General features: G+C 35.6%; 1 protein-coding gene across 1 annotated transcript in view; it reads left to right on the top strand.

Annotated features, from left to right (window-relative positions):
• The window catches only part of GABRA4 (gamma-aminobutyric acid type A receptor subunit alpha4), a 218538-nt gene that overhangs the window by 127021 nt on the left and 65748 nt on the right, over positions 1-25769 (top strand). Inside the window, exon 9 of the mRNA XM_035718932.2 lies at positions 20-75. Within this exon, the coding sequence (XP_035574825.1) occupies positions 20-34 (15 nt within the window). The 3' untranslated portion in view covers positions 35-75. The remainder of the gene's footprint in view (positions 1-19; positions 76-25769) is intronic.

Raw genomic sequence — 25769 nt, 5'->3', positions numbered from 1 at the left:
TTTCTAATTATATTTTTAGGAATCTGAATCTTGAACTTTCCGAAGAGAGGATCTGGGCTTCAGAGTTCTTACCAGGTAATGAGAAACTATAGAAAAGGCCCATACCACTCAGATGAAAATTTCACGGTGTGTGTCAGTTTTAGATGATCCCCTTTTTATGGTGTGTGTGGAGGGGGTAGGGGGTCAGGGGACTTGAAGGTCTGGTAGGAAATTTTGCAAAAAATAAATTGGGCAGTGAAACCATTTTCAAAGTTTTATGTACTCCTAAGCACTCTGTTGACTATTGAGAATCAGCATAACCACAGAAAGAATAAGAGACAGATGCCAGTCTAAATAGACAAATGTTTCCAAAATAAGATGTTTCCTATCAGCAGAAAATGTTTTACTTGATAGACTAACTTGATAGTCCTAACAACGCAAACATTTTGGATGTAAAAGAAAATGTGTGTGTTGCCAGCAAACATTTTCAAGAGATAAGCACTTGTTGCGAGTACTGCATGCCTAGAAAAAAATCTCATTTTGGCCAACTGAGACCACCATGTGTTTTAGAAATATGTCATCCATCATTTCAGTGTTAAGAGCGCCCCCTGGTGTGATTGTGGAATTATATATTTATGAGAAATTTAGACATTGGTTTTTAAGATCTGTTTGCTATTAGTTGGTGATGGGCCTTTTTAAATATTAGGTTGATTTGATCAGTATGATGTGTAACTATCTAGAAATACGCTTTCAATTTTTTTATTTCCCTAGTTGATTGTTATATCTGGAGTCAGTTTAAAAGTAGAATTTGGAAATATCTAATCCCTAAAATGCTTCAGTTCAAGATAATGGGAAATAATATATCACTTAGTAAGTGTGAAATTACATTCTGAAAAATTTTTATAGCATAATCAAATTCTTTGCTGGTAATAACTTTGTTAAGTGGAAAATTGCTGTGAAGTTTCTTTTTGGTAAACTCTTGGGCATTTTAATAATTAAAGATGAAAGTTCAGACATTACATTTTGTTTTTGAAATATACATCATGTGAAAAGTAATTCAGGTTTTTTTAAATTCAGATTTTAATATTCCCTTCTAAGCAGCTCCCCTATAGCTATAGAACTTGCGAATATATACATAGTAATTCATCCATGATGCATAAATAGAGCTCTCTTCTGTCCTCTGAAATCACCCCCTTCCCCACAAATTCTTATTCAAAACTGACAACAAAAAACTGTCATTTTCATTACATTTAATTTTTAGTCTTTTGGGAATAATTAAACCATCTTTGCAAACTGAAAGTGTACATAATATTCTAAATTACATTTCTATAAATTGGATAATTGCAATTATATTTCCTCCTACTGTCTCTTCTCCAGACTAATTATCTTGGTTGTCTTAACCATTTCTCATAGGTTCTGTGTTCTAAACTTGGTCATGTACAGGGCTGTAGTACTGAATTGTTTGCAGTAGACTGCTTTTGCTTTTGTTTTCTTCTGTATGTTCCTCTTTCATTTAATTCTGAAGCTGTAAGCTCAGCACAGTATTAACACTAAGTCCTGGATATTATATCTTCTAAGATGTAGAATAAAAAAAATCGGAGCAATCTACTATCAACCACAGTAGATCTGCATTTGAATCCTGGTTCTCATATTTATTAGCATCGTGACCTTGAACAATGACCCTCTCAGAGCCTCAGTCTCTTCTGTAAAAGGGATATTGGAATCACTCCCCTTGAAAGATGTTTTAATCCATCTGTTATGTTAGTATCTATTTCAGACTTATTTATGCCAGGTTTGGGGCTGGGTGCCTCACAAGCATTTATTTTCACAATAATTCTGTAAACTAAGTGCAGTCATTTCTCTATTTATTGTTAATGAGGCTAAGAAATTTCTCTATTTATTGTTAGAAAGGCTAAGAAACCTGGTAAGTGCAAAAGCCAAGATTCTAATTGAGATCTCTTTGACTTAAAGTTAGCTCACAACAACTCTACTATGTATTTGCTTTAATCATACTCTTTCCGCTAATTTGTTGACCCCATAGCCCTTAAGGTCCAATAGTCTCCAATGCATGAACCTAGAGGAAACAAATCTGAAAAAGAAGAGATGGATTCTTTAATATGGCTACCCTTGTCTGGAAGCCAGAATTACTGTGGGCACTGTTCATTCTAATGTGCAGTTTTTTTTTCCTTCAAACCAGGCAGTGCATTAAGGGAGTCCTTGTTATTAGCATGGCTGAGCTGGTAACAGCAGTGATAAGAACTATTGAGTTAGTGAACCTTAAGGCACCTTTATGCATAAAATAAAAAAGAATAATATAATGCTAGTTTTAGAAACTGTCACATGCTTTCACCTCCTCACTTGGGTTGGTTTTCTCTGAACCTGGGACCGTAATCTATTCCTGGATATCTTGCTCTTCTATTGAAGCATGGATTGGCTTTGTGAAGCCTGCATCATTTTCCTTATGGTTTAAGAACTTTTATCTGGTATTTTAGATGTCATATTTTATTTTTTAATTGCTACCGAGGCCAGTGTAATAAGTTTCTCATTTTGTTAGTAAGTTGTTTTAAAGGTTCTTAAGTGCCTCACTCTGGAAGCACGGTCTTGATCAGACCTGTTTTTTGCTTAATAATATCTGGTTTATATTATTCTCTAGGTCCTTGAGATTTGCTCTAGGATCTAGGCTGTTCAACCATGATCCAAGACTACATTATTAGGTTTCTCTATGGCAGAGTGACTATTTTCTTGGTGAGGTTACTTCATGTTGTGCTTGGGTCAGATGTATAGACATTGCTATGAATAGGTGTGTATATTATGTCTTAACCCAAACATATATTATCTTTAGGAAAACTGTCTCCATCATCATTATTTTTTTAGATTATTATTATTTTTTTTTATTCTTGAGAAACACACACACACACACACACACACACACACACACACACACAGAGGCAGAGACACGGGCAGAGGGAGAAGCAGGGTCCCTACGGGGACCCCAATGCAGGACTGGATCCTGAGATCCTGAGATCACTCCCTGAGCCGAAGGCAGGTGCTCAACCACTGAACCACCCAGGCGTCCCCATCATTATTTTTGTTTTTAAGATTTTATTTATTTTTTTGAGAGTGAGCGCATGAGAGGGGGAGAGAGAGAGAGAGCGATCACAAGCAGTGGGGGAATGTAGAGGGAGAAGCAGACTCCCCACTGAGCAGGGAGCCTGATGCAGATCTTGGTCCCAAGACCCTAGGATCATGACCTAAGCTGAAGGCAGACATTGGACTGACTGAGACACCCAGGTGCCCGGTCAGTCATCATTATTGAATCACTGAATGAGTGAAGAAAGGGAAGTTGTCTTATTTTTCTACTGTCATTTCTATTCCATCTCTATACTTGCTTTTCCTGCCTGCCTCCCACCTCCAACACACACAGCAATTGGTAAATATGTTTTTTAAACTTTTACTTGTTTAATGTCTATGGAGTCTCTCTCTTTCTCTCTCTCTTTTTTTCCAATTCCTCTGGTATTGTTTTGGGATTGGCCTTCATATTTTTCATTTGAACAATTGGAATAGTCCTTTAACTGAAATCCCTCTTTCCACTGTTATCTGTTCCCAGTAAACTGTGGCACCAGGAAAATTTTCCTAAAGCATGAAACTAATATGAGTTTAAAATAGTTTAGTGTTGGGACTTCTGGGTGCTCAGCGGTTAAGTGCCTGTTTTTGGCTCAGGGTATGATCCTGGAGTCCCGGGATCAAGTCCCACGTTGGGCTCCCTGCATGGAGCCTGCTTCTCCCTCTGCCTGTGTCTCTACCTCTCCGTCTCTCTGTGTCTCTCTCCGTCTCTCTGTGTCTCTCAAAAATTTTAAAATTTTTAAAAATAGTTTAGTGTGTCATTGTCTAAAAAGACCCTTTCGTTCTTGCTTACCTCTCTTCTAATTTCTCTCAGTACCATTGCCTTTTGCCATTGAATTCTGTGCTTTTGTACCACTAAAAATCTTAAAAAATCCCAGAATATTTTTTTACTTTGTTTGCCTTCCTATGCCTTTATGTATTAGTACTCTGTGCCAGTAACATCCTTCTGCACATCATTTGGTGAGCTCCACTTTCTCTTTCTGTGGCAACTCTCTCACTGGACTCCCACTCCACAAACACACACCCCATTGCAGTTAAATGCCTCCTCAGTGGCCCACAGCATGACACTGTGCTCACTTCTGTTACTGAAAAGTTCAGTTCAAAGTGGGCAGCTTGAAGACAATTATGTTATTTTACTCAGCGTATCACAGTGCCAGATATATAGAAAGTGCTCAGGAAAACTTTATTTGTGAAGCCTATGAAGAGGCTGAATAAAAAATAGAAAGATACTATATTAGGATTCCCATGAAGCTTATGCCTCAGTAGGGCTTAAAGCTTACACATCAAAATGTCTGACTGTCAGCCATTACTGGGCGGGGTGGTGAAGCAGCCTTCAGTTGATTTCATAGGCTCTCCTTTTATTTACATTGACTCTCTTACGTTTGTATTTTTATTTACACTGACTCTCTGCTAGCACTCCTTCTCATTAGTTTCACTCTGACAGAGGTTTCCTGTGATTTAATAGTTATTCTCCTTTTCTTCTTATGGAGTCCTACTATTGTTGTAAGCAGAAAAATTAAAAAAGAAGAAAAAAACACAAGCCCCTAATTTTCTCATCCTTCTTGTTATTATGCAAAACAATCTCCTATAATTCTGTCTAGTGAAATATAATCAGAAATCTGATGGAATTTCTGGGAAGCTTTTGCTTTCTTGATACAGCAGTCATTTTGTCTTCTGGCCCTTTCTTTCTTCCTTATTTGCGGAAGCTACACATGGTGACAGGAACTGGAACAGCTACCTTGTAACCCTGAAAGGCCAGGAGAATTACTTAGATTTTAGACATGACATCCTTGAACTTCCAAATTGATACCAGTAATGCACTTTACCATGGAATTCTCATTATGTGAGAAGAATTTACCATGTTGTTTCAGCCATTGTTATTTGCAACTGACTCAGTTCTCTAACATACTAGTATTACAATTAAAAGAAACATATGGAATCGAACCTCTAGGGGTGCCTGAGTGGCCCAGTTGGTAGAGAGTGTGACTCTTGATCTCTCAGTTGTGAGTTGGAGCCTCATGTTTGGCATTGAGTCTACTCCGCCCCCCCCCCAAAAAAAAGTTAGTATACTAGAAGTCAATAGCTGAAGTTTCTTACCTGCCCACCTATATTTATGTTTCTCAGATCAGCAGCTATCTTGGACAGTAAGATACAAGGACTGGAATGCCATTCCTATGAGATGGCTTACAGTCTTCTGGGGGACAGAAACAATATTAGTTACAATATAGGATCCAATATAAGATAGAATATGGGGCAGCCCCGGAAGCTCAGCGGTTTAGTGCTTCCTTCAGCCTGGGGTGTGATCCTGGGGACCGGGATCCCTGCATGGAACCTGCTTCTCCCTCTACGTTTGTCTCTGCCTCTCTCTCTCTCTCTCTCTCTCTGTCTCTCATGAATAAATAAATAAAATCTTAAAAAAAAAAAAGATAGAATATGTAGTATGGTAAGTACCACAGTAGTGTAGGTAGAAAATCCTAAGGGTAAGCAGAAGAGACTATTTGCAATATGCTCAAGCTTTTCTGAAGATAGTAAGATTTTTGAAATTATAGAAATGGATCTGTCATCTGGGATTTCAGGCACCCTGAGCAGGACTTAAATCTTTGTGCTTTTTCTGTGAGACAGTCTAGGTGGTCACTTTTGTGTGGCAGCCTTGCTGCCTCATGGTAATAATTAAAATGAGCACAGTTGAAGAGACTAGGGACGGAAGCCACACTTTGAACTGCTGACAGGCTATCTTTGGAAAATCAAATTGGTGAAAAGCAGTCTGTGGAGAAAGAGAGGCAAGAGATGACACAGGAAGTTGCCAAAGGTTCTGTTGACATACAGACTAAAGCGGCAAGCCAAGAGCTGTAACAAGGAAGGCAGTAAACAAGAAACTGAAGCTCAGTGGCTGAAAGGCAAGAGTTAGTTAATGGAGAGAGACATCAAAACATCAGGCAGTCAACAGCCTGGAACAGACTCACAATGAGGGAGGTGGGGGAGCTGGGGAACAAGCCTCCTCAAGAGAGCACAAAAATAGGCTGCTCTACTCCGGGACTCTGGGCAAAGTCTGTAAGGAAAGCCAGAAGCAGACCATAATAAGGGCACTATTTATAAAACCACAGAGACTCAAAGGAGTTAAAATGAGAAAACGATCTTGAAATAAAGCATAAAAAGTATAATCAGTTGATGTTTTGAAAAAGCACGAAGTGCTCCAGAACCTGCTTCAAAAAGAGGGTCCAAGAGGGTCCAGGGATATTGGCATTGATTTCAGGGTTTGATTTTGAGGTGATTTTTTTTTGGTATGGATTTTGAAATGAAAGAAGCTTCAGGAAAGGCAAAATCAATGTAGAATAAAATGTCTGGGATTGGGCCAGGTGTCATTCAGAATTCTCATGTCTCAGGATAAGCTACAGAAAGAAATTTGAGTACATTACCATTTCTTCTAACTGTACCACATGGGGTTTTCCAGAAGATGAATAAGAGGAAAGCTGCCAATGATCCATATTCGAATAATGACTGACCAACCGTCTCCAGTCTACCACACACTTAAGAGAAGCTATAAATACCAGTAAGGCATCAAAACATGTTTGTTCCATCACATAATAGTCCATACGTTTACTCTACTCAGGATTAAAAAGACCACATTATGCTTTGATGGCTGACCATGAGGGTCTGATAGAGAATTAAATACTTTTCGGTGGCACAAGTCCAGTCTTCCTGAAAAAGCAAAGAACAACTAACATTGATAACAAGTATTTTGGCTCCTGTGACCATACTCCCCATCTGCACTCTTCATCTAATGAAGAATGCTAATTACCTACCTCGTCTAATGAAATTTGACAGCGGTTTTCTCAAATATGTATATATGCATTTTATATATCTTATATCTGAAATGTATTAAGTCACTTAAAATATTACAGATGATATAAATTATTTTCAGTGTAAGATCTAGGAGTAGTTTATTCATGATTTTTTTTTCCTTTGAAAGTGTTGCCTCTGAGATAGCATGATTTTTTGGCATGATTTCAAATGCCATAGAATAGGGATGGTAACCTAAATACCTTTTAACTTTCATAATTTGATGCCTATCTAGAATATGTAAATTCACTAAAATTTTTTGAAACTGTTTTGGTTATAGTTGGCAGGCTGCTTGCTTGATCTGTGAAACATAGTAATATACTTCAAAGAACATACTGTTTTCTAGATTTGTGTTTTAGGTATCTAGGATTCAGTAAATACTCATGTTTACTTTTTCCATGTCTTCTTTGTTTATAGTTATTTCAGTTTTTCAACCTCAGTCTTTTGGAATGAATAGTTCTGGCCTATATTGTCTTCATTTATAAATATTATTATTATTATTGTCTTTCTTATAATCCTACCTTGCTCTTTGGTGTTTCTGAATTGTGGCAACAAGCAGCATGAGGCAGTATAAGATAAAGCAGAATGTTACAAAAATCCCTTCATGGATATTTAATTGTCATTACTTTTCTAAGAGCCTCATCTCATCCTAATGATGAATCCTTTTCCCAAAATTATATATTCCTGATTATAAACAAATGTATGATTTAGTGGGCCATTAATATTTGATGACTATGACTTGAAGATTGCATTAGATTTCCAAAAGAGATCAGGGGACTATAATAATCAAAAATTAGTTATGAATCTGCAAAGGAGTCAGATTAAAGAGTTTTTCTTTTTAAACTTCCAGTATCCTGCTTTGATTATTTATATAGGAGGGATTTTCTTCTGCCAGTAGTTTTCTTCTCTAGAAAACCCAGGTTAATTGTTTTCATTAATTTATATCTATAATCACATGTTTGGATTAGATCTTATTTTTATATTGCACAGGTTCCCCTGTGAGTCTGATGCACACCAGTATATGAGGACACTCTAAAAAACTTAAGAAAAGTATGCAGAGTGATACTTTTTATAATGAGATGATATTTCAGAAATATGTTTACGTTTCTGTGTTGACTTCAAATTAAATGTGGTTGCAAAGTATGTGCTATGGACTGAATGTTTGTGTTCCCTAAAAATCAGTTGTTGCAACCCCAACTTCTGATGTGATGGTATTAGGAGGTGGAGCTTTTGGGAGATGAAGTTTAGATGAGGCCAGGAGAGTGGAGCCCTCATAATGGATTGTCATCAGGTGTATAAAAATTATAATTAGGAACAAGGAGAGGAAGAGACCAGAGCTCTGTGTCAAGACACAAGAGTTAGGACATACTGCAAGCCAGGAAGAGAGCTGTCAGCAAGAGCCAAATTTGCCAATAGTTTGATCTTTGGACTTCCAGTTTCTAAAACTGTGAGATATAAATTTCTGTTTTTTATGCCACCTAGTGTATGCTATTTTGTTTTAGCAGCCTGAGAAGATTAATACAATATTGGAAGACAGGGACAATTTGTAAAATTTCAGATGTTTTTCTAACTAATTAAGATTGGCTCCTAAACTCACAGATGCCTTCAAGTTTCAATAAAGAATAGTAACCAAATGGCCAACAGTAGGCATTACTGAAAAGGTAATCTTTTAGGAAATAGAATGTTTGGGTAATATTGTGCAGATATTTTCTGTAATTAAATCGTAATATAGAAAAACTTTTTTAGACAGAATGCCTAGAGAACAGTATTCTTATTTAATTGAATCTTTTTTAAATTGAATCTTTGATAGAAGTCAAGCTGAATATTTTTTGTGACTCTGTTGTTGAAAATTTTCTTCAACTAATGTTATCTTTATCTTCTCTCCCCTAATACAGTGATAACCAAATCTTTCTTTGCATTTGGAAACTTCTAATCTGAAGCAGATTTCTCATTCTATACTTTAAAAAAAAATTATTCATGAGAGACACAGAGAGAGGCAGAGACACAGGCAGAGGAAGAAGCAGGCTCCCTGCGGGGAGCCTGATGGGGGAGTCCATCCTGGAGCTCCGGGATCATGGCCTGAGCCCAAGGCAGATGCTCAACCACTGAGCTACCCAGGTGTCCCTGAAAAAGACTGTTTTAAATCCTAGTTGCTAAGAGTATTTTTCAAAACCAGTCTTTTTCAGTGGATGAATTTATAATGAAAAGATTGACATTTATTTCATAGTAGCCATTGGTCTGGACAATGATATAAAAGAGGATTTAGGAGATTGACATGGTCTAAAATAAAGTATTTAAAGTTTTATCCTGATTCTGCACACTACTTTTTGAGATTAATATAGATCTAAACATAGTTCTATCTATGGTTTATGTTCTCCATATACCATTGTGCAGTACTAAGTACCTATTCTGTGCTGAGCATTGTGTTAAATAGTTTACACACACACAGTCTCATTGCCATAAGTTTTATGTAACTTCATTTTTGTAACAGCCCTGGTAAAATTAATACATTTGTGAAATTAACGTGAGTTGGGACTATGTGTGTTAGTATTCATAGCATAAATTAAAAAATTGTTTTATTATCAAATGAAATATATTTTCTCTCGTTGTTGTTAGTTAAGCCTGTTATAATACTGGAGAAAATAAAATCAAAACTCAATTGAACTCTCTCAGAATTGAGATGCTTAAGTTACAAACTATTGGAAGCATTTTAGGGCATTTTAGAATCAGTAGAGAAGTGAGTTCATCAGCTAGATAAATACAAATTAATCATCATTAAAATGGCAGTAGTTACAAACCACTTTCCATGCACTTTTAAAAAATTTAAATTCAGTGAATTAACGTATACTGTATTATTGGTTTCAGAGGTGTAGATCAGTGGGTCATCACACTTACATAATGCTCAGTGCCCATTACATCATACACCCTCCTTAATGTCCATCACCCAGTTATCCCATCTTCCACCCTTTCCCCTCCAGCAGCTCTCAGTTTGTTTCCTATAATTAAGAGTGTCTTATGGTTTATCTCTCTCTCTCTGATTATGTCTTGTTTTATTTTTTCCTTTATTTCCCTATGATCCTCTGTTTTGTTTCTTAAATTCCACAAATGAATGAGATTGTATAATAATTGTCTTTCTCTGATTGACTTATTTCACTTAGCATAGTATCCTCTAATTCCATCCAAGTTGTTGCAAATGGCAAGATTTCATTTTTTTTTGATGGCTGAGTAGTCCATTATATCTATATCTATATATCTGTATATCTATATCTATATATTTATCTATCTGTCACATATTCTTTACCCATTAATTTGTCAGTGGACATCTGGGCTCTTTCCACAGTTTGGCTATTGTGGACCTATAGTGTTGCTATAAACATTGGGGTGCAGGTGCCCCTTCGGATCACTACATCTGTATCTTTGGTATAAATACCCAGTAGTGTAATTGCTGGGTCATAGGGTAGCTCTATTTTCAACTTTTTTTTTTAAAGATTTTATTTATTTATTCATGAGAATATACAGAGAGGAGAGAGAGAGGCAGAGAGACACAGGCAGAGGGAGAAGCAGGCTTCACGCAGGGAACCCGACGTGGGACTCGATCCTGGTTCTCCAGGATCATGCTCTGGGCTGAAGGCAGTGCTAAACCACTGAGCCACCCAGGCTGCCCTATTTTCAACTTTTTGAGAAACTTCATACTGTTTTCCAGAATGGCTGCACCAGCTTGCATTCCACCAACAATGTGCAAGGGTTCCCCTTTCTGCACATCCTTGCCAACATCTGTGGTTTTCCTGTTAACGTTCGCCATTCTGACTGGTGTGAGGTGTATCTCCATACGCTCTTTTTAAAACATTTTTTTTTATTGTGGATATATAACATAAAATATCCCATATTTAAGTGTATAATTTGGTGGCATTAATTACATTCACAGTGTTGTACAATCATTGCCACTATTTTCCAAATCTTTTTCATCATTCCAAAGAGAAAACTATACTCATTAAACAATAACTGCCCATTTTCCCTTCCACCAAGACCCTGGTAATCTTTGATCTACATTGTGTCTCTATTATTTTTTGTTTTTTGTTTTTGGTGTCAGTTTACTTCACTTAGCATATGGTTTTTGAGATTCATCTATCTTCTTATGACTGAATAATTCTCCATTTTGTGTATATGTTGTATTTTGTTTATCCATTTATTGTTGATGGACACTTTGTTTCTACCTTATTATTTTTAAGGTCTCTATATATCTTAAACTAAGACCTTTTCATTGAACTGAGAACAGTTGAAATACTGTTAGGTACTCTTTCCTTTGGAAATCCAGGCCTGTACTGAAGTCAACATGCTAAAGTGAATTTTTGTATCAATTCAGTATTGTTCTACCTAAATACAAAGTGAGCTAAATTATTGTCTAATTGATATGAAAAATTGTATAGACATTTATTAATTAATTTTAATTATGCAGTTTTCTTGCTTTAGTTTCAATATATGTATATTTTTCAGACTTCAAACATTTTCAAAGACTTGAAAAAGTTCTTGCCCTAGATACTAACGGACTGGTTTAGTAGCTGAATTTTCTTTAAGGAGCTATATCCCACACCGTTTCTTCAGTAAAGGTCATTTCTTTTACTTCTTCTAAATCTGTAAGAGGATTGGGCATGCTTCCTGTCCCAAAATGCAGCTATCAGACTATTTTTCCACTTCTACTCTCCTGATCTGTTTTCTTTAGTGTGGGTGAATGTGTGTGTGTGTGATGTGTTTGTGTATCTCAAAACGGTTACTAGGTTTTTTCTTATTTTGAAAGCAACCTATTTTCATCATGTTTACAAACTTCAGTTTGCTAAGTTTGCAATTATAAACAGTGTTGTAGTGAACAACTTTGTACATACAGTTGTGTCTGTGGGCAAGTGTACCCGAAGGTTAAAAAAAATGTACATTTGTAATTTTGATAGATGCTTCCAAATTTTCCTGTATTTAAGTTCCACTGTCATGCACATTGCCACCAGCAGTATGTGAGAACACCCATTTCATAACAGTGAGTTATTAAATTTTGAGTCTTTACCAATTAGGGAAAAGAAAGATGTTCTCAATATATTTATGGCTTTTATTTCACTTATTATAATTGAGAAATTTTTCATGTTTAAGAAGCACTCATATTTCCATTTTCATAAGTTACAGTTAATATACTTGCCCCTTTTTCTTTTGAGAGATTTTTTTCCCCAAAGGATTTTGATACTGGCATATTGCTTGTGATATACAACTAATATCACATTATTATTTTTCTCAATTAACTTGTCATTTGATATTATTCCTCTAGGATTTTGTCATTCATGATTTTTTAATACAGTTTTTTGTTTGTTTTGGGGAGGTCTGGTTTTGGTGAGCAGAGTGACTTCTAGGTAAGATTATTTAAAAATATCTGTAGTTTCTTTTACTAGTTTGCACATTCATTTTATATATTGAAATCTTTGATTTTGGGGAGAATTTATCCTGTTGAACTGATGAGGCAGTCACAAGGTAAGGAAGAAAAGGGCAGAGAAAATAATTCAGGTAAAATTCTTGGAAAAGAAACATGGATTCAAGCCATCAAATTGGCAGCCTTGTTGTCCTAACAATTTTTATATAAAAATCCTTTTTTTTTAAATATGAGTTTGTATTGCCACCTTTATTATATACCGAATTTCCAAGTGTGTTGCTTCAGAGTTTTTTATGTTATTGACATAATATATCAGGCTTAGAATTACACTGATAATATAGCAGAAAGTATGTTTTAACATTTGAGAGTGTCATTCTCACATTTCTTTTGTCTTTTTTAGGAATTTCTCAGTTTTTTTGTGCTTGTTTATTTTGCCATCTGAACTCTAGAATCAGCATATTTAGTTCTCCAAAACAAAATGAAACAAAATAAAACCTGTTGGTATTTTAAAATTGGGTTCATATTACATAATAGTATGGTTTAGGAAGAATTGTCATGTTTATGATATTGTTTCCATTCAAGAATATGCATATCTTTCTATATTATCATTTTATTTTTTTATCTTCCAACAATTTTGATGCTTTGTTCATAAATTCACATATTTTTTTTGTGAGGATTTTGTTAATTTGATTTCTTTTTCCAGATTTCTGAGGTGTTTTACTGCAGTTATTTTCCCAACTCTTTCCTTCTTTGTCTTTTCTGGGACCTCGTTTATCAGTCTTACAGTTTACTGCTATATGTTTATATTCTTATTTTGAACTGGATTTTAAGCTTCAAGCTTAAAATACGTTCATGGAATTCCAATTTGCTAACTGAACAACATTCTCCATAACCCACCATATCTTCAGCATTCTTGTGCACACTCATTTTTTGTATGTTATCTATAAATATGTATACACTGGAATATTACGCAGCCACAAAAAGGATGACATTCTGCCGTTTGTGGCAACATGGATGGACCTAGAGGGTCTTATGCTAAGTGAAATAAGTCAGACTGAGAAAGATCATCATACCCTCATAGACTCGTATGTGGAATCTAAAAAAACACAAATGAATAAACAAAGAGCAGAATCAGATCTATAGATACAGACAACAAACTGATAATTGCCAGAGGAGAGAAGATGGAGGGTGGGCAAAATGGGTGAAGGGGGTGGGAGATACAGGCTTCCATTTGTAGATTGAATATACTGTAATAGCATCATATGGTGACAGATGGTAGCTGCACTTGTGGTGAGCAGAGCTTAACGTCTAGAGAAGTTGACTCACTATGTTGTACACCCGAAACTAATGACTACACTAAAAAAATTTATAAAAAATTATTTACATGAACTAAAGTTTTTCACCATTCACTTATTCTTTCCTCCCTTCATCCCTTTTCATATGGTTTCTGCTTAGAACTATTAAGTCCACCTGATGATAGTGACATAATAGTTTCAATCATTCATTCCTATCAGTTTTTTCCCTGTGTTCATCTTTCTTGCCTGACTCTGCATGATTTGATACATTCTGTTGACCTTTTTTTTTTTTAACTAAGGATTTTATTTATTTATTTATTTATTTATTTATTTGGCACAGAGAGAGAGGCAGAGACACAGGCAGAGGGAGAAGCAGGCTCCTTGCAGGGAACCCAGTGTGGGACTAGATCCTTGGACTAGAGGATCATTCCTTGAGCCAAAGGCAGACACTCAACTGCTGAGCCACCCAGGTGTCCCTTGTTTATTCTTTCTTGAAAACCTTTCACTAGGTTTAGTGACACTGAGTTTCTGAGTCTTCTTCTGAATCTTTATTTCATAAATAATGTTCAAAAAACGTGATTTCTAGGAGGTAGCATTTTGATTCTGCTCTTCCTGTATTTAACTCTTCTGTATTGTCATCTTTTATTATGCTTTCTACTTTAAGGATATGTCTATGATTGCTCAGATAAACAGTAGAAGCCGAATGCTAAAGATGGTAGAAACTTTTCAGCCAAGGTTCCTATATTTCTGTGGAGTGGACTCCCTCCCCTCTTCTTCACTCTTACTAGGCTTTACATGAGCAAGAAAAAAGCGTTTATTGCATTAAGCCACTTAAATGTTGAGGTTTTTATGGTACAGTAGCTAGCATTACCTTGTCTAATACGGTTGCCCTTTTAAAGGTATTTTAGACACTTCAAACTCATTATGCCCCTTTAAAGGTATCTTGGGCACTTCGAACTCATTATGTCCGGAATACATTTTCTTCTGTTCTGCTAAACATGATATCTGGAAAGGAAAAACTCTTGTACTTCCTGTCTACTACTGCTCTGGCCACTAAATGAGTTAAGTTTTTTCCCCACATTAACCAGTTCTCCAGCATCGCTGTGTTGTTCTGCAATTCAGTTCAGTTTTAACACTAAAGTTAGCACAGACCCCGCAGGTTAAGGGGTTAGTCCCACAGAATTTCTTCATTGCTCTAGTTCGGAAGCCAGATGCAAGCAGCAGGTCCCCAGGATACCTACAACTTCTGTCTAACTTGGTACAAATCAGAGGTTCCCAGACATTCTCCTGTGTCTAATAATTTGCTAGAGTGGCTTACAGAACCCAGGAAAACAGTTTACTTACTACAGCTAATTTTTTATAAAGGACATCTTAAAGAATATAAGTGAAGAGCCAGATAAAGAGATGCATAAGGTGAGCCCTGAAAGGTTTCTAAGTGCAGGAGCTCTGTTCCTGTGAAGTTGGGATGTGCTATCCTCCCAGCACATAGATGTGTTCATCAACCTGGAAGCTCTCTGAACTTTATGCGTTTGGGATGTTTATGGAGGTTATATCATGTGGGAATTATCTATTATTTATTTAATATCCAGCCCCTATCCTCTGTAGGGAGAATGGGGGTTGGAGTTGAAAGTTCCAAGCTTCTAATCATGACTTGACCTTTCTAGTGACCCTCTGCCCATGCATGAGTCCACCAAAGTCACCTCATTAGAACAAAATGTATTTCTGTCACCCAGGAAATTCTGAGGGATTTTGGAGCTCTGTGTCAGACATTCCTATCACTCAGGATATTATAAGAGTCTTAAGAGCTCTTATTATGTTAAAGACCAAATACTAACAGGAACCAGGGACAGAACTATTTTATACCTGAGCTTCCTGCTTTTCCTTATTCCTAGTAATGAGTAAGTATACTAAGTGTACTACAAAAGGCTTAGTCATTTGAACTCATTCCTTATCTCACTCAACCAGTTGCTTCCCATATTCTAGAAAATCTTTCACACATACATTGTTTCTCTCCTCTCCATTTTCATAGCATCTTCCCTATTTCAGGCTCTCATTATCTCTTGAAAATTATTACAACTTTCTAATCAGTCTTCCTCATTTCAAGTCATGTTACATCATTTCTTCTCCCAAGCTCTTCCCCTGCAACTGATTAATGCTTTTGACTTCTTTCTGATATGCCATTACCTTTAACTCAAATTGTATGTAGTAAAATTCAAAATCTTTGTCTATGTTCTGCCTTTTAACTTAATTTTGCCTGCTTTATTTCATATGTCCTCACTGTATGGTACAATATATTGTGTGAACTGAAATACTTGCAATTCCTTTACATAGTCTTTATTTTCCCATCTCCCTTGTTCTCTTTATTTGGAACATCTTGCTTCTCCATCTCAGAATATCTGAATTCTTCCTAACATCAAGGTCCAGCTCAAATGTGTTTTTCATCCACAAAGCTTCTCTGATGCCCTGATTTCATAATTTCTTCACCTTCTAAAGGATGGAGTGTCATTTATGACACACTGCTTTTCTCTTAGTTATTCCATATGTTTTATTTTCTTCACTAGGGAAACAGCTTCATGATGACATCCTTTCATAAAACTATTACTAATTGAATTTTACCTGACAATTTTGCATATTGAAATAAAGGTTTCAGCATTTTTTGCAAGAATAAAAGTGGGTGCAGCTGAGGTAGAAAATAGATCTCCAGGAGATTTGTAAATAGATTATTCTTAGATAATGTTAGATACACTTGCTCCACAATCACAAATGGTTGTTGTGAAATGAGACATTATTACTTCATAATGTTCAACTAAACTGAATCATAGTTCTTGATACATTTTTTCAGTTTAAGGCAAGATTAGTCTTGGCAATATGACACATACCATGGAAAGTAAATATATTCTCCTTGGGGGGGGGGAAGTAATAGTAAAATGATCCTTTGAAATTCCCCAAGGAATTCTGTATCCATTTTGATATGCAGAAAGACAGTAATCTGAAGCACATGCTTAGAATACTGCTTTTGCCTTCATAGTTTAGGCATCTTTTGAGAAAGGAGTAATAGCTCAGTTAAAAGAGTATGGACACAGCATTATAGTAGTGTTGAGAAGCATGAACATGCATAAATACATTTTTTCCTTTATGAGTAGAGAATTACACATCTCTGATGTCAATCTGTGTAAGGCCTCTCTTAATTTTTTATGATTACCTTTTTTGATTCCTCATGTCCACTGGCATTCGTTTTCACCCATACTCATATTAGACTTTGAGTTAAACATATTTTTGAACATTGTATGGTGTTACTCTGTACATGTATGTGTTCATGTATTTTTAGTTTATGTAAATCAATTTGAATCATCTTCTGTGTCATAGTTTTTCTATTCAACACTGTCTTTTCATAAGAAAACCATACATATATATATATACGGTTTATTATTTCTACTCTGCATCTAATTTTATTCTTGTCACTGTTGCCTTGAGTTCTATCTCATGCATATGCCACATTTTACTCATCTTATCTCCTATGATAGACACTTAGTATTACCAGAAGAGGGTTTTGTAGGTCGCTTGCACATATAATTTCACTAAGTACTTTCTGATTGCTTTGTGGAATGGCTGAATCAATTTATAGGCCTAGCAGCAAAACCTGGCAGCTTAAACCCTTATACTTTCTAATGTTTGCTACTGTCCAACTTTCTGATTTTTGTCATTTTGAAAACTGGTAATTTGAAATTTGTGTTACTTTAGTAGCACGGATGAACTTCTTTTTCATATATGCAGCCTTTGTTCACTCTTTCTTTGGAGTTTCCTGTGTTTTCCTTGTTGATTTTCAGGAGTTCCTTGTATACACTCTGTTAATACTTCATTAATTTTTACATTGCAAACCTAGTAGTTTTTACATTACATTCCTACTCTTGAATCATTTTTTTTGATTTTATTTATTCATTCATAGACACACACACACACACACACACACAGAGGTGCAGAGACAAAGGCAGAGGGAGAAGCAGGCTCCATGCAGGGAGCCCGACACAGGACTTGATCCCGGGACTCCAGGATCACACCCCTGGCTGCAGGTGGCCCTAAACCGCTGCTTCACCAGGGCTGCCTTCTTGAATCTTTTAACTTTGCTTACGGTATTTTTCATTTAATAGAAATCCTTTATGTTTTGCCAAGTCTACTAGTTTTTTGCTTATGTCTTAAATTTAATAAAGTATAATTTATTGTAAGTACATCCATGTTAAGTGTACAGATGGGTGAGTTTTGACATGAATACATCTGTGTGATCATCCCCACAATCAAGATGCAGAAAATTTCCATTACCCCCAAAAGTCTCTAATGACTCTGTAGGCATTTTCTGCCTTTGTTCCCCAACACCAGACAACTAGTGATCTGTTTTCTGTCACCAAAGATTAGTACTGTTTCTTCTAGAATGTCATCTATATAGGATCATGCAGTGTGTATATTTTGTGTTTGGCTTCTGTTATTCAACATTTTTTGGAAAAAGAAAGAAAAGATGTATATATATGTGTGTGCATATACATATGCAGGGATATATGTATATACACATATACAGAGATAGATGTATATCTATTATACATAAATGTCCAGTTTATGTGTCTTATTATTTAACTGACTTACTATTTGGTATCATTTCTCTTCTATCCTCTAGACTTCCTTTAACATTTCCTTTAGTGCATATCTGCTACTAATAACTCATTTCCAAAAAAGATATTTGTATTTCAGTATTATTTCACAAAGTACGATATCCATTTATTATATAAAGACCTTCAGCAAAATAAGTTTAGAGGGAACGGACCTTAACATAATAAAGGACATATGTGAAAAACCCACAGCTAATATCCTCGGGGGAAAAAATGAGAGCTTTTTCTCTCTCTGGTCAGAAACAAGACAGGAATGTCCACTATCACCCCTGTTATTTAACGTAGTACTGGAAATTCTAGCCTCAGCAATCGGACAACATAAAGAAGTAGAAGACACCTACATCAGCAAGGAAGAAGTAAAACTTTCACTATGTGCAGATGACATGATATCCTGTATAGAGAATCCCCAAAACTCCACCAAAAAACTACTAGAACTGATAGAGAAATTCAGTAAAGTCCTGGGATACAAAATCAATGTACAGAAATCTATTTGAATCTCTATCAATAATGAAGCATCAGAAAGAGAATTTCTCTTAATTTAAGGAATCTTAATTCCTTAATTTAAGGAATCAGTCCCATTTACAATTGCACCAAAAACCCATAAGGTACCTAGAAATAAACCCAGCCAAAGAGGTAAAAGATCTGTATACTGAAAACTGTAGAACACTTACGAAAGAAATTGAACAGTAACAAAAAAATGGAAAGATATTCCATGCTCATGGATTGGAAGAACATATATTGTTAAAATGTCTATGCTACCCAAAGCAATCTGCACATTTAATGCTCAATCCCTAACAAAATGCTAACAGCATTTTTTACAGAATTGGAACTAACAATCCTAAAAGTTGTATGGAACCACAAAAGACCCCGAATGGCCAAAAAGAAAAGCAAAGCTATGAAGGTATCACAATTCTGGATTTATATTCAAGTTATATTCCAAAGCTCTAGTGATCAAAACTATGGTACTGCCACAAAAATAGACACATAGGTCAATGGAACAGATGGAAAATCCAGAAATGAATCCACAACTGTATGGTTAGTTAACCTTCAACAAAGCAGGAAAAAGTATCCAATGGGAAAAAGACAAAAAGACAAAGAAAAAGACAAGTCTCTTCAATAAAAATTGTTGGGGAAACTGGACAACAACATGAAAAGGAAGGAAAATGGACCACTTTCTTACACCAAACACAAAAATAAATTCAAAAGGGATAAAAGACCTAAATGTGAGACCTGAAACCATAAAAATACTAGAGGAAAACATAGGCAGTAACCTCTTTGACATCAGCTGTAGCATCTTCTTTCTAGATATCTCTCCCGAGGCAAGGGAAACAAAAGCAAAAGTAAAGTACTGGGACTTCATCAAATTAAAAAGCTTCTGCACAGCAAAAGAAACAATCCCTGAAACTAAAAGGCAACTACGGAATGGAGAAGATCTTTGTAAATGACACTTGTGATATAAAAGGTTAGTATGAGGGGATCCCTGGGTGGCTCAGTGGTTTAGCACCTGCCTTCGACCCAGGGTGTGATCCCAGAGTCTCGGGATCGAGTCCCATGTCAGGCTCCCTGCATGGAGTCTGCCTTTGTCTCTGCCTCTCTGTGTCTCTCCTGAATAAATAAATAATTTTTTTAAAAGGTTAGTATCCAAAATATATAAAGAACTTCTAAACACCCCAAAAATGAATAATCCAGTTAAAAGTGGGCAGTGGGCAGAAGACATGACTAGTTATTTTTCCAATGAAGATATATGGGTGACCCACACAACACACACTTGAAAAGATGTTCATCAGGGAAGTACAAATCAAAACTGCAATGGTCAAGGAAGTACAGATGAAAACTATGATGAGCTATCACCTCACACCTGTCAGAATGGCTACCATTAACAACACAGGGAACAACAGATGTTGGGGGGTTTGCAGAGAAAGGAGATCCCTCTTATACTGTTGGTGAGAATGCAAACTTGTGCAGCCACTGTGGAAAAACGGTATGGAGGTTTCTCAAAATATTAAAAATAGAACTACCCTAAAATCCAGCAAGCATACTACTAGATATTTATCCAGAGAAATAAAAAATACTAATTTAAAGAGATATATGCACCCTGGGGCTTAGAGCAGCATAATCTACAATAGCCAGATTATGGAAACAGCCCTGGTGTCCATCAGCTGTGGAATGACAAAGAAGTGATATCTTTCAATCTGTCTATCTAAAGTGGAGTATTGCTTAGCCATAAAAAATGAAATCTTGCCATTTACAACGACATGGTTGGAGCTTAGAGCAATTATGCTAGGCAAAATGAGTCAGAAAAAGACAAATATCACACAATTTCATTCATATATGGAATTAAAGAACCAAAATAAACAAGCATAGGGACACCTGGATGGCTCAGCAGTTGAACGTCTGCCTTTGGCTCAGGTCCTGATCCCAGGATCTGGGATTGAGTCCCACATTGGGCTCCTTGAGGGGAGGCTGCTTCTCCCTCTGCCTGTGTCTCTGCCTCTCTCTCTCTTTCTCTTGAATAAATAAATAAAATCTTTTTAGAAACCCCAAAATATGCATAAAGAGAGAGACAAACCAAGAAATGACTCAACTGTAGAGAACAAACTGATAGTTAACCACTGGGGAGATGGGTGGGGAGAAGGATAAATAGGCGATGGGGATTAAGGAGCGCACTTGCCTGTGATGAGCACTAGGTGTTGTGTGGAGGTGTTGAATCACTGTATTGTACACCTGAAACCAATACTACATTGTTAAGTAACTGGAGTTTAAAATCTTTTAACAAAATCGGTATCATTTTTGAAAGGTAGTGTTAGTGGATATGGATGGATTCTTAGCTAAGTTTTGTGGGTTTTTTTTTTCCCTTCTGTACTTTGTACATCCATTGTTGTCTTCTGTCCTCCACTGTTTGTGATACAAAATCCATTATTGAATCATTGGTAACATCTCTGTAATGTTATTTACCCCCATCCCTGCTTTCAGGGTTTTCTCTTTATCTGTAGCTTTCAGAAGTTGACTATGAAGTATAGGAGTGTGATTTTCTTTGTGTTTGTCCTACTTGAGATTTGTTTAACTTCTTGGATCTGTAACTTAATATTGCTGTTTTCATTTCTGTTTTCCCCCCTATATACTAAATTAGGGAATATTACAGCCCTTATTACTTAAAATATTTTTTTCTTTTACTACTTCTGGGACTCCTCTGACATGTACATTAAATCATTTAATCTTATTCCACCAGTCCCTGAGCTTTTATTCATTTTTCTTCAGTATTTTTTCTCTGTTTTTCAAATTTTATTCATTTTATTTATCTGATTCATTTCATTGATTTGATTTTCAAATTTACCTGTTTTTCTTTCATCTTAAAACTGATGTTGATCCCATATAGAAATTTTACATATCAGTTGTACTTTTCCAATCCAGAATTTTTTTTCCAAGTTTTTCTTTAAATTCCAGCTAGTAAATGTACAGTGTAATACTAGTTTCAGGTATAGAATTTAATGATTATATACACGACCTAGTGCTCATAACAAGTGCCCTCATTAGTCCATCATTCATTTAATCCATCTCCCTCAGATCCAGAATTTCTATTTCATTCTTATTTATAGATTCTGTTTCTCTGATGAGATTCCCTACCTGTTCACTCATTGAACTTTATTTTCCTTTAGTTTTGAATAACTCTCTTTAATTCTTTGAACACCCTTATCATAGCTTCCTTGAATTCTTTGCTTAGTATATCCAGAATTGGTGCCTATTTTATTAATTATTCTGTGACCAGGGGTCACAGTTTCCTGTTTTCATTTTTATTTTGTTGCTTGCTTAGTAATTTTTAGTGGAAAAGTGGACATCGTTAAGTAATATGCTTTAACAACTCAGAGACTCCTTTTTTTCTTTTGTTGTTGTTGATGATGATAGTTTTGTTCTCCTTCTCATAAGTAACTTGTCTGGACTCAAATTGTGAAATCTATTTCTCCTATAATGTTCAGCAGTTGATATTTCTACTAAGATTCTTTTTCCACTTCCAGCTGCTGTTACCCCCTCCTCCTCATGCTCCTTCTCCTCTTCTTCCTTCTTTCTCTTTTGTCTAACAGCCCTCAGGTCTCTTATCTGATCCTGCAATTTAGCAATTAAGCAAGGCTTTTATGTGCAGAGTTTATATTCAGATTTTGGGGTACATGCAGTTTGTTAGTTTATTCATATGTTGACATGAATCTTATTTTTCTTTTTTGTTTTCTTATTATTGTGCATTCCATTGATTGGTTTCCAAATGTAAAAGCAGTTTCTCATTCTGAGGTAGTATCTATTTACATATGATTTATTTTCCTATTTATATATTTTTGTGTTTGATTGGCCAATATATTATCATTTTAATGTTGATTTTGATTTTTTTTCCTCTAATAATGTCATAGTCTAGTTTGGGTTTCAATGTGATGCTGGGTTCAGAGAATGAGCTGTGATATATTCCCTCCTCTCTTTGTAAAAAAATTTTTTTTCTCAGGATTAGTAATATTTCTTTTATACATGTTTGGTAAAATTATCAGTAAAGTAGTTTGCCCTAGAGCAGTCTTTGTGGGGAGGTTTTAAGTTACAAATGCAACTTCTGTAGTATAGGGGTTTCATAGTTTTGATATTTCTTCTTGAATCGATTTTGGTAATTTGTATTTCTTAGAGGACATTTCCATTTTTATCTAAATTGTTGAATTTGCTACTATAAAGTTATTAATATTCCCTTCTTTTAATATCTGTACACTTTATGGTGCTGCCTCCCTTTTGTTTTTGTTATTAATAGTTTTTGTTTTCTGTTTCATTGGTCAGTCTAGCTGGAAGTTTTACAATGTAATGTTACTGATTTTTTCAGTTAATCCATTTTTGATCTCATTAATTATCTTGTTTCCCTATTTTATTTATTTTTACCCTGAACTTTATTTATTCCTACCCTGAACTTTATGATTTCTGTGCATCCAACCAATTACTATGGGCTTAATTAATAATTATTTTTAAATTCTTTTTTTTTTAAGATTTATTTATTTATGAGAGAGAGTGAGCATGAGCAGGGGTAAAGGGCAGAGGGAGAGGGAGTAGCAGACTCCTCCATGAATAGGAAGCCAGTTACTGGGCTCCATCTCATGACCTGAGATCATGACCTGAGCTGAAGGCAGATACTAAACCTACTGAGCCATCCAGGTGTCCCAATTTTTAGATTCTTAAAATACAAATTTATATTATTGATTTTATATCTTTTTAAGTATAATTTTTTCCTAAACTGCTTTAGCTGCATCTGAAAAATTTTGACATGTCATACTTTTAACTTGTGATTTTTGTTTTAACCCAGTAGTGTGTCACTGATATTTCAAATACATTTTTGCTCTAATGTTTAATTTGTGTTGTAGTTATAGAGTATAATGTTTGTGATGTGAACCCTTTAATTTTACTGTGACTAGTCCTCATTGTCCAGTGTTTGATTTATCTGATTAAATGATTGGGTGGAGTGTTCCATAAATGTCACTTAGGACAAGTTGATTAATACTTTGTTCAAGTCTTTTATAGCTTTAGCGATATTTTGTTTTATTTAGTCTGACACTTCCTGGGTCATATGGTAAGCATATGTGCAACTCACCGAGAACTTGCCTAATTTTCTGAAGCGGCTATATCATTTTGAATTCTTACCTTCAATGAGTAATTATTGATTTATATCCTCACCAGATTTTGATTTGTTCATTTGTTTTAATTTTAGCCATTCTAATAGTTATAGTTATATAGTAGTACTTTATAATACATCTCAGGATGTTGAGACTTTTTCTGTGCTGATTTATTACCTTTATTTTGGTAAAGTATCTCTTTAGATCTTTTTTTTTTTTTTAGTAGTCCTTTGTTATTGCGGAGGATTTTTTCCACTTATTTTTATTGAGTTTTAAGAGATTTTAATATATTCTACATATGTTATCAAACTACATGATTCAGAAATACTTTTTCCAGTCTGTGACTTGTTTTTTTTACTTTATTAACAATGTCCTTTTCAAAAACAGGTTTAAGATTTTATTTATTTATTAAAAGACTTCATTCATGAGAGAGAGAGAGAGAGAGAGAGAGAGAGGCAGAGACACAGTGAGAGGGAGAAGCAGGCTCAGTGCAGGGGGCCCGACGTGGGACTCCAGGATCACGACCTGGGCTGAAGGCGGCGCTAAACCGCTGAGCCACCCGGGCTGCCCAGTTTATGATTTTAATGAAATCTTTTAGTATCATATAAAAGTACTTCATTATCAAATCTGAAATCTTACAGATTTTTTCTTTTACATATTTTTTCCAGAAGTTTTATTTTAACATTTTACATTTATATGATTTATTATGAGTTAGTTTTTGAATAAAGTATGACCTGTATGTTGAGTTTCATTTTTTGAATAAGGATATTCAGCTGTTCGAGCAATAATTGTTGAAAAGACTGCTGTTTTGATTACTTTGCTTTTGCACTTTTATAAAACATCTATTGACTGTATTCATTTGGATTTACTTCTAGGCTTTCTGTTCTCCACTATCTGTATCTTTTTCCCAATACCGCATTGCCAGAACTTCTTTAGCTTTTTTTTTTTTTTTTTTTTTTAAGATTTTATTTATTTATCCATGAGATACACAGAGAGAGAGACAGAGACATAGGCAGAGGGAGAAGCAGACTCCCTGCGGGGGAGCCTGATGGGGGACTTGATCCTGGGACTCCGGGATCATGCCCTGAGCCAAAGGCAGATGCTTAACCATTGAGCCACCCAGGTGCTCCTGTTTAACTTTTTATAGTAAGTTTTGAAATAGGGAGTGTGAGTCTTCTAAACTTGTTCTTCAGGAATGTTTGGTTGTTTTAGTTTCTTTGTCTTTCCATGTGAATTAGAATCAGGTTGACAAAATCCATAAAGACACTTGCTGTGATTTTGGTTGTGATTACATTGAATTTGTAGAACAATTTGGGTAGAATTTATATATAATAAGATTCATATATATTGAGTTTTCCCATACATGTACATATGGTATACTTCTCCATCTATTTAGAACTTTGATAACTTTCCTTAGTATGTTAGAGTTTTTAGTATATGGATTGTGTTGTTTAATTTTGATTAACTTGGCTAGGCCACAGTTTCCAGATACTTCATCAAACACCAGTCTGAATATAACTGTGAAGGTATTTTTTTTAAAGATAATATTAACATTAAATTTTTTTAAAGAGTTTATGTGTTTATTTGAGAGCTTGAGAATAAGAGCAGGAGTGGGGGCAGGGTGGGAGGCAGAGGGAGAGGGAGGAGAAGCAAGCTCCCCACTGAGCAGGGAGCCTGACTTGGGGCTAGATCCAAGGACCCTGAGATCATGACATGGGCCAAAGGCAGCTGCTTAACCAACTGAGCCACCCAAGTGCCCCAATAATATTAACATTTAAATCATTTGACTTTGACAAAAGCAGAGTATCCTCCATAGTGTGGGTGGGCTTCATTTAATTAG

This window comes from Canis lupus, chromosome 13, assembly GCF_003254725.2.
Source record: "Canis lupus dingo isolate Sandy chromosome 13, ASM325472v2, whole genome shotgun sequence".
NCBI classification, from domain to species: Eukaryota; Metazoa; Chordata; class Mammalia; order Carnivora; family Canidae; genus Canis; species Canis lupus.
Note: the sequence above shows the minus strand (reverse complement) of the source record. Positions and strands in the feature narration are given on the sequence as shown.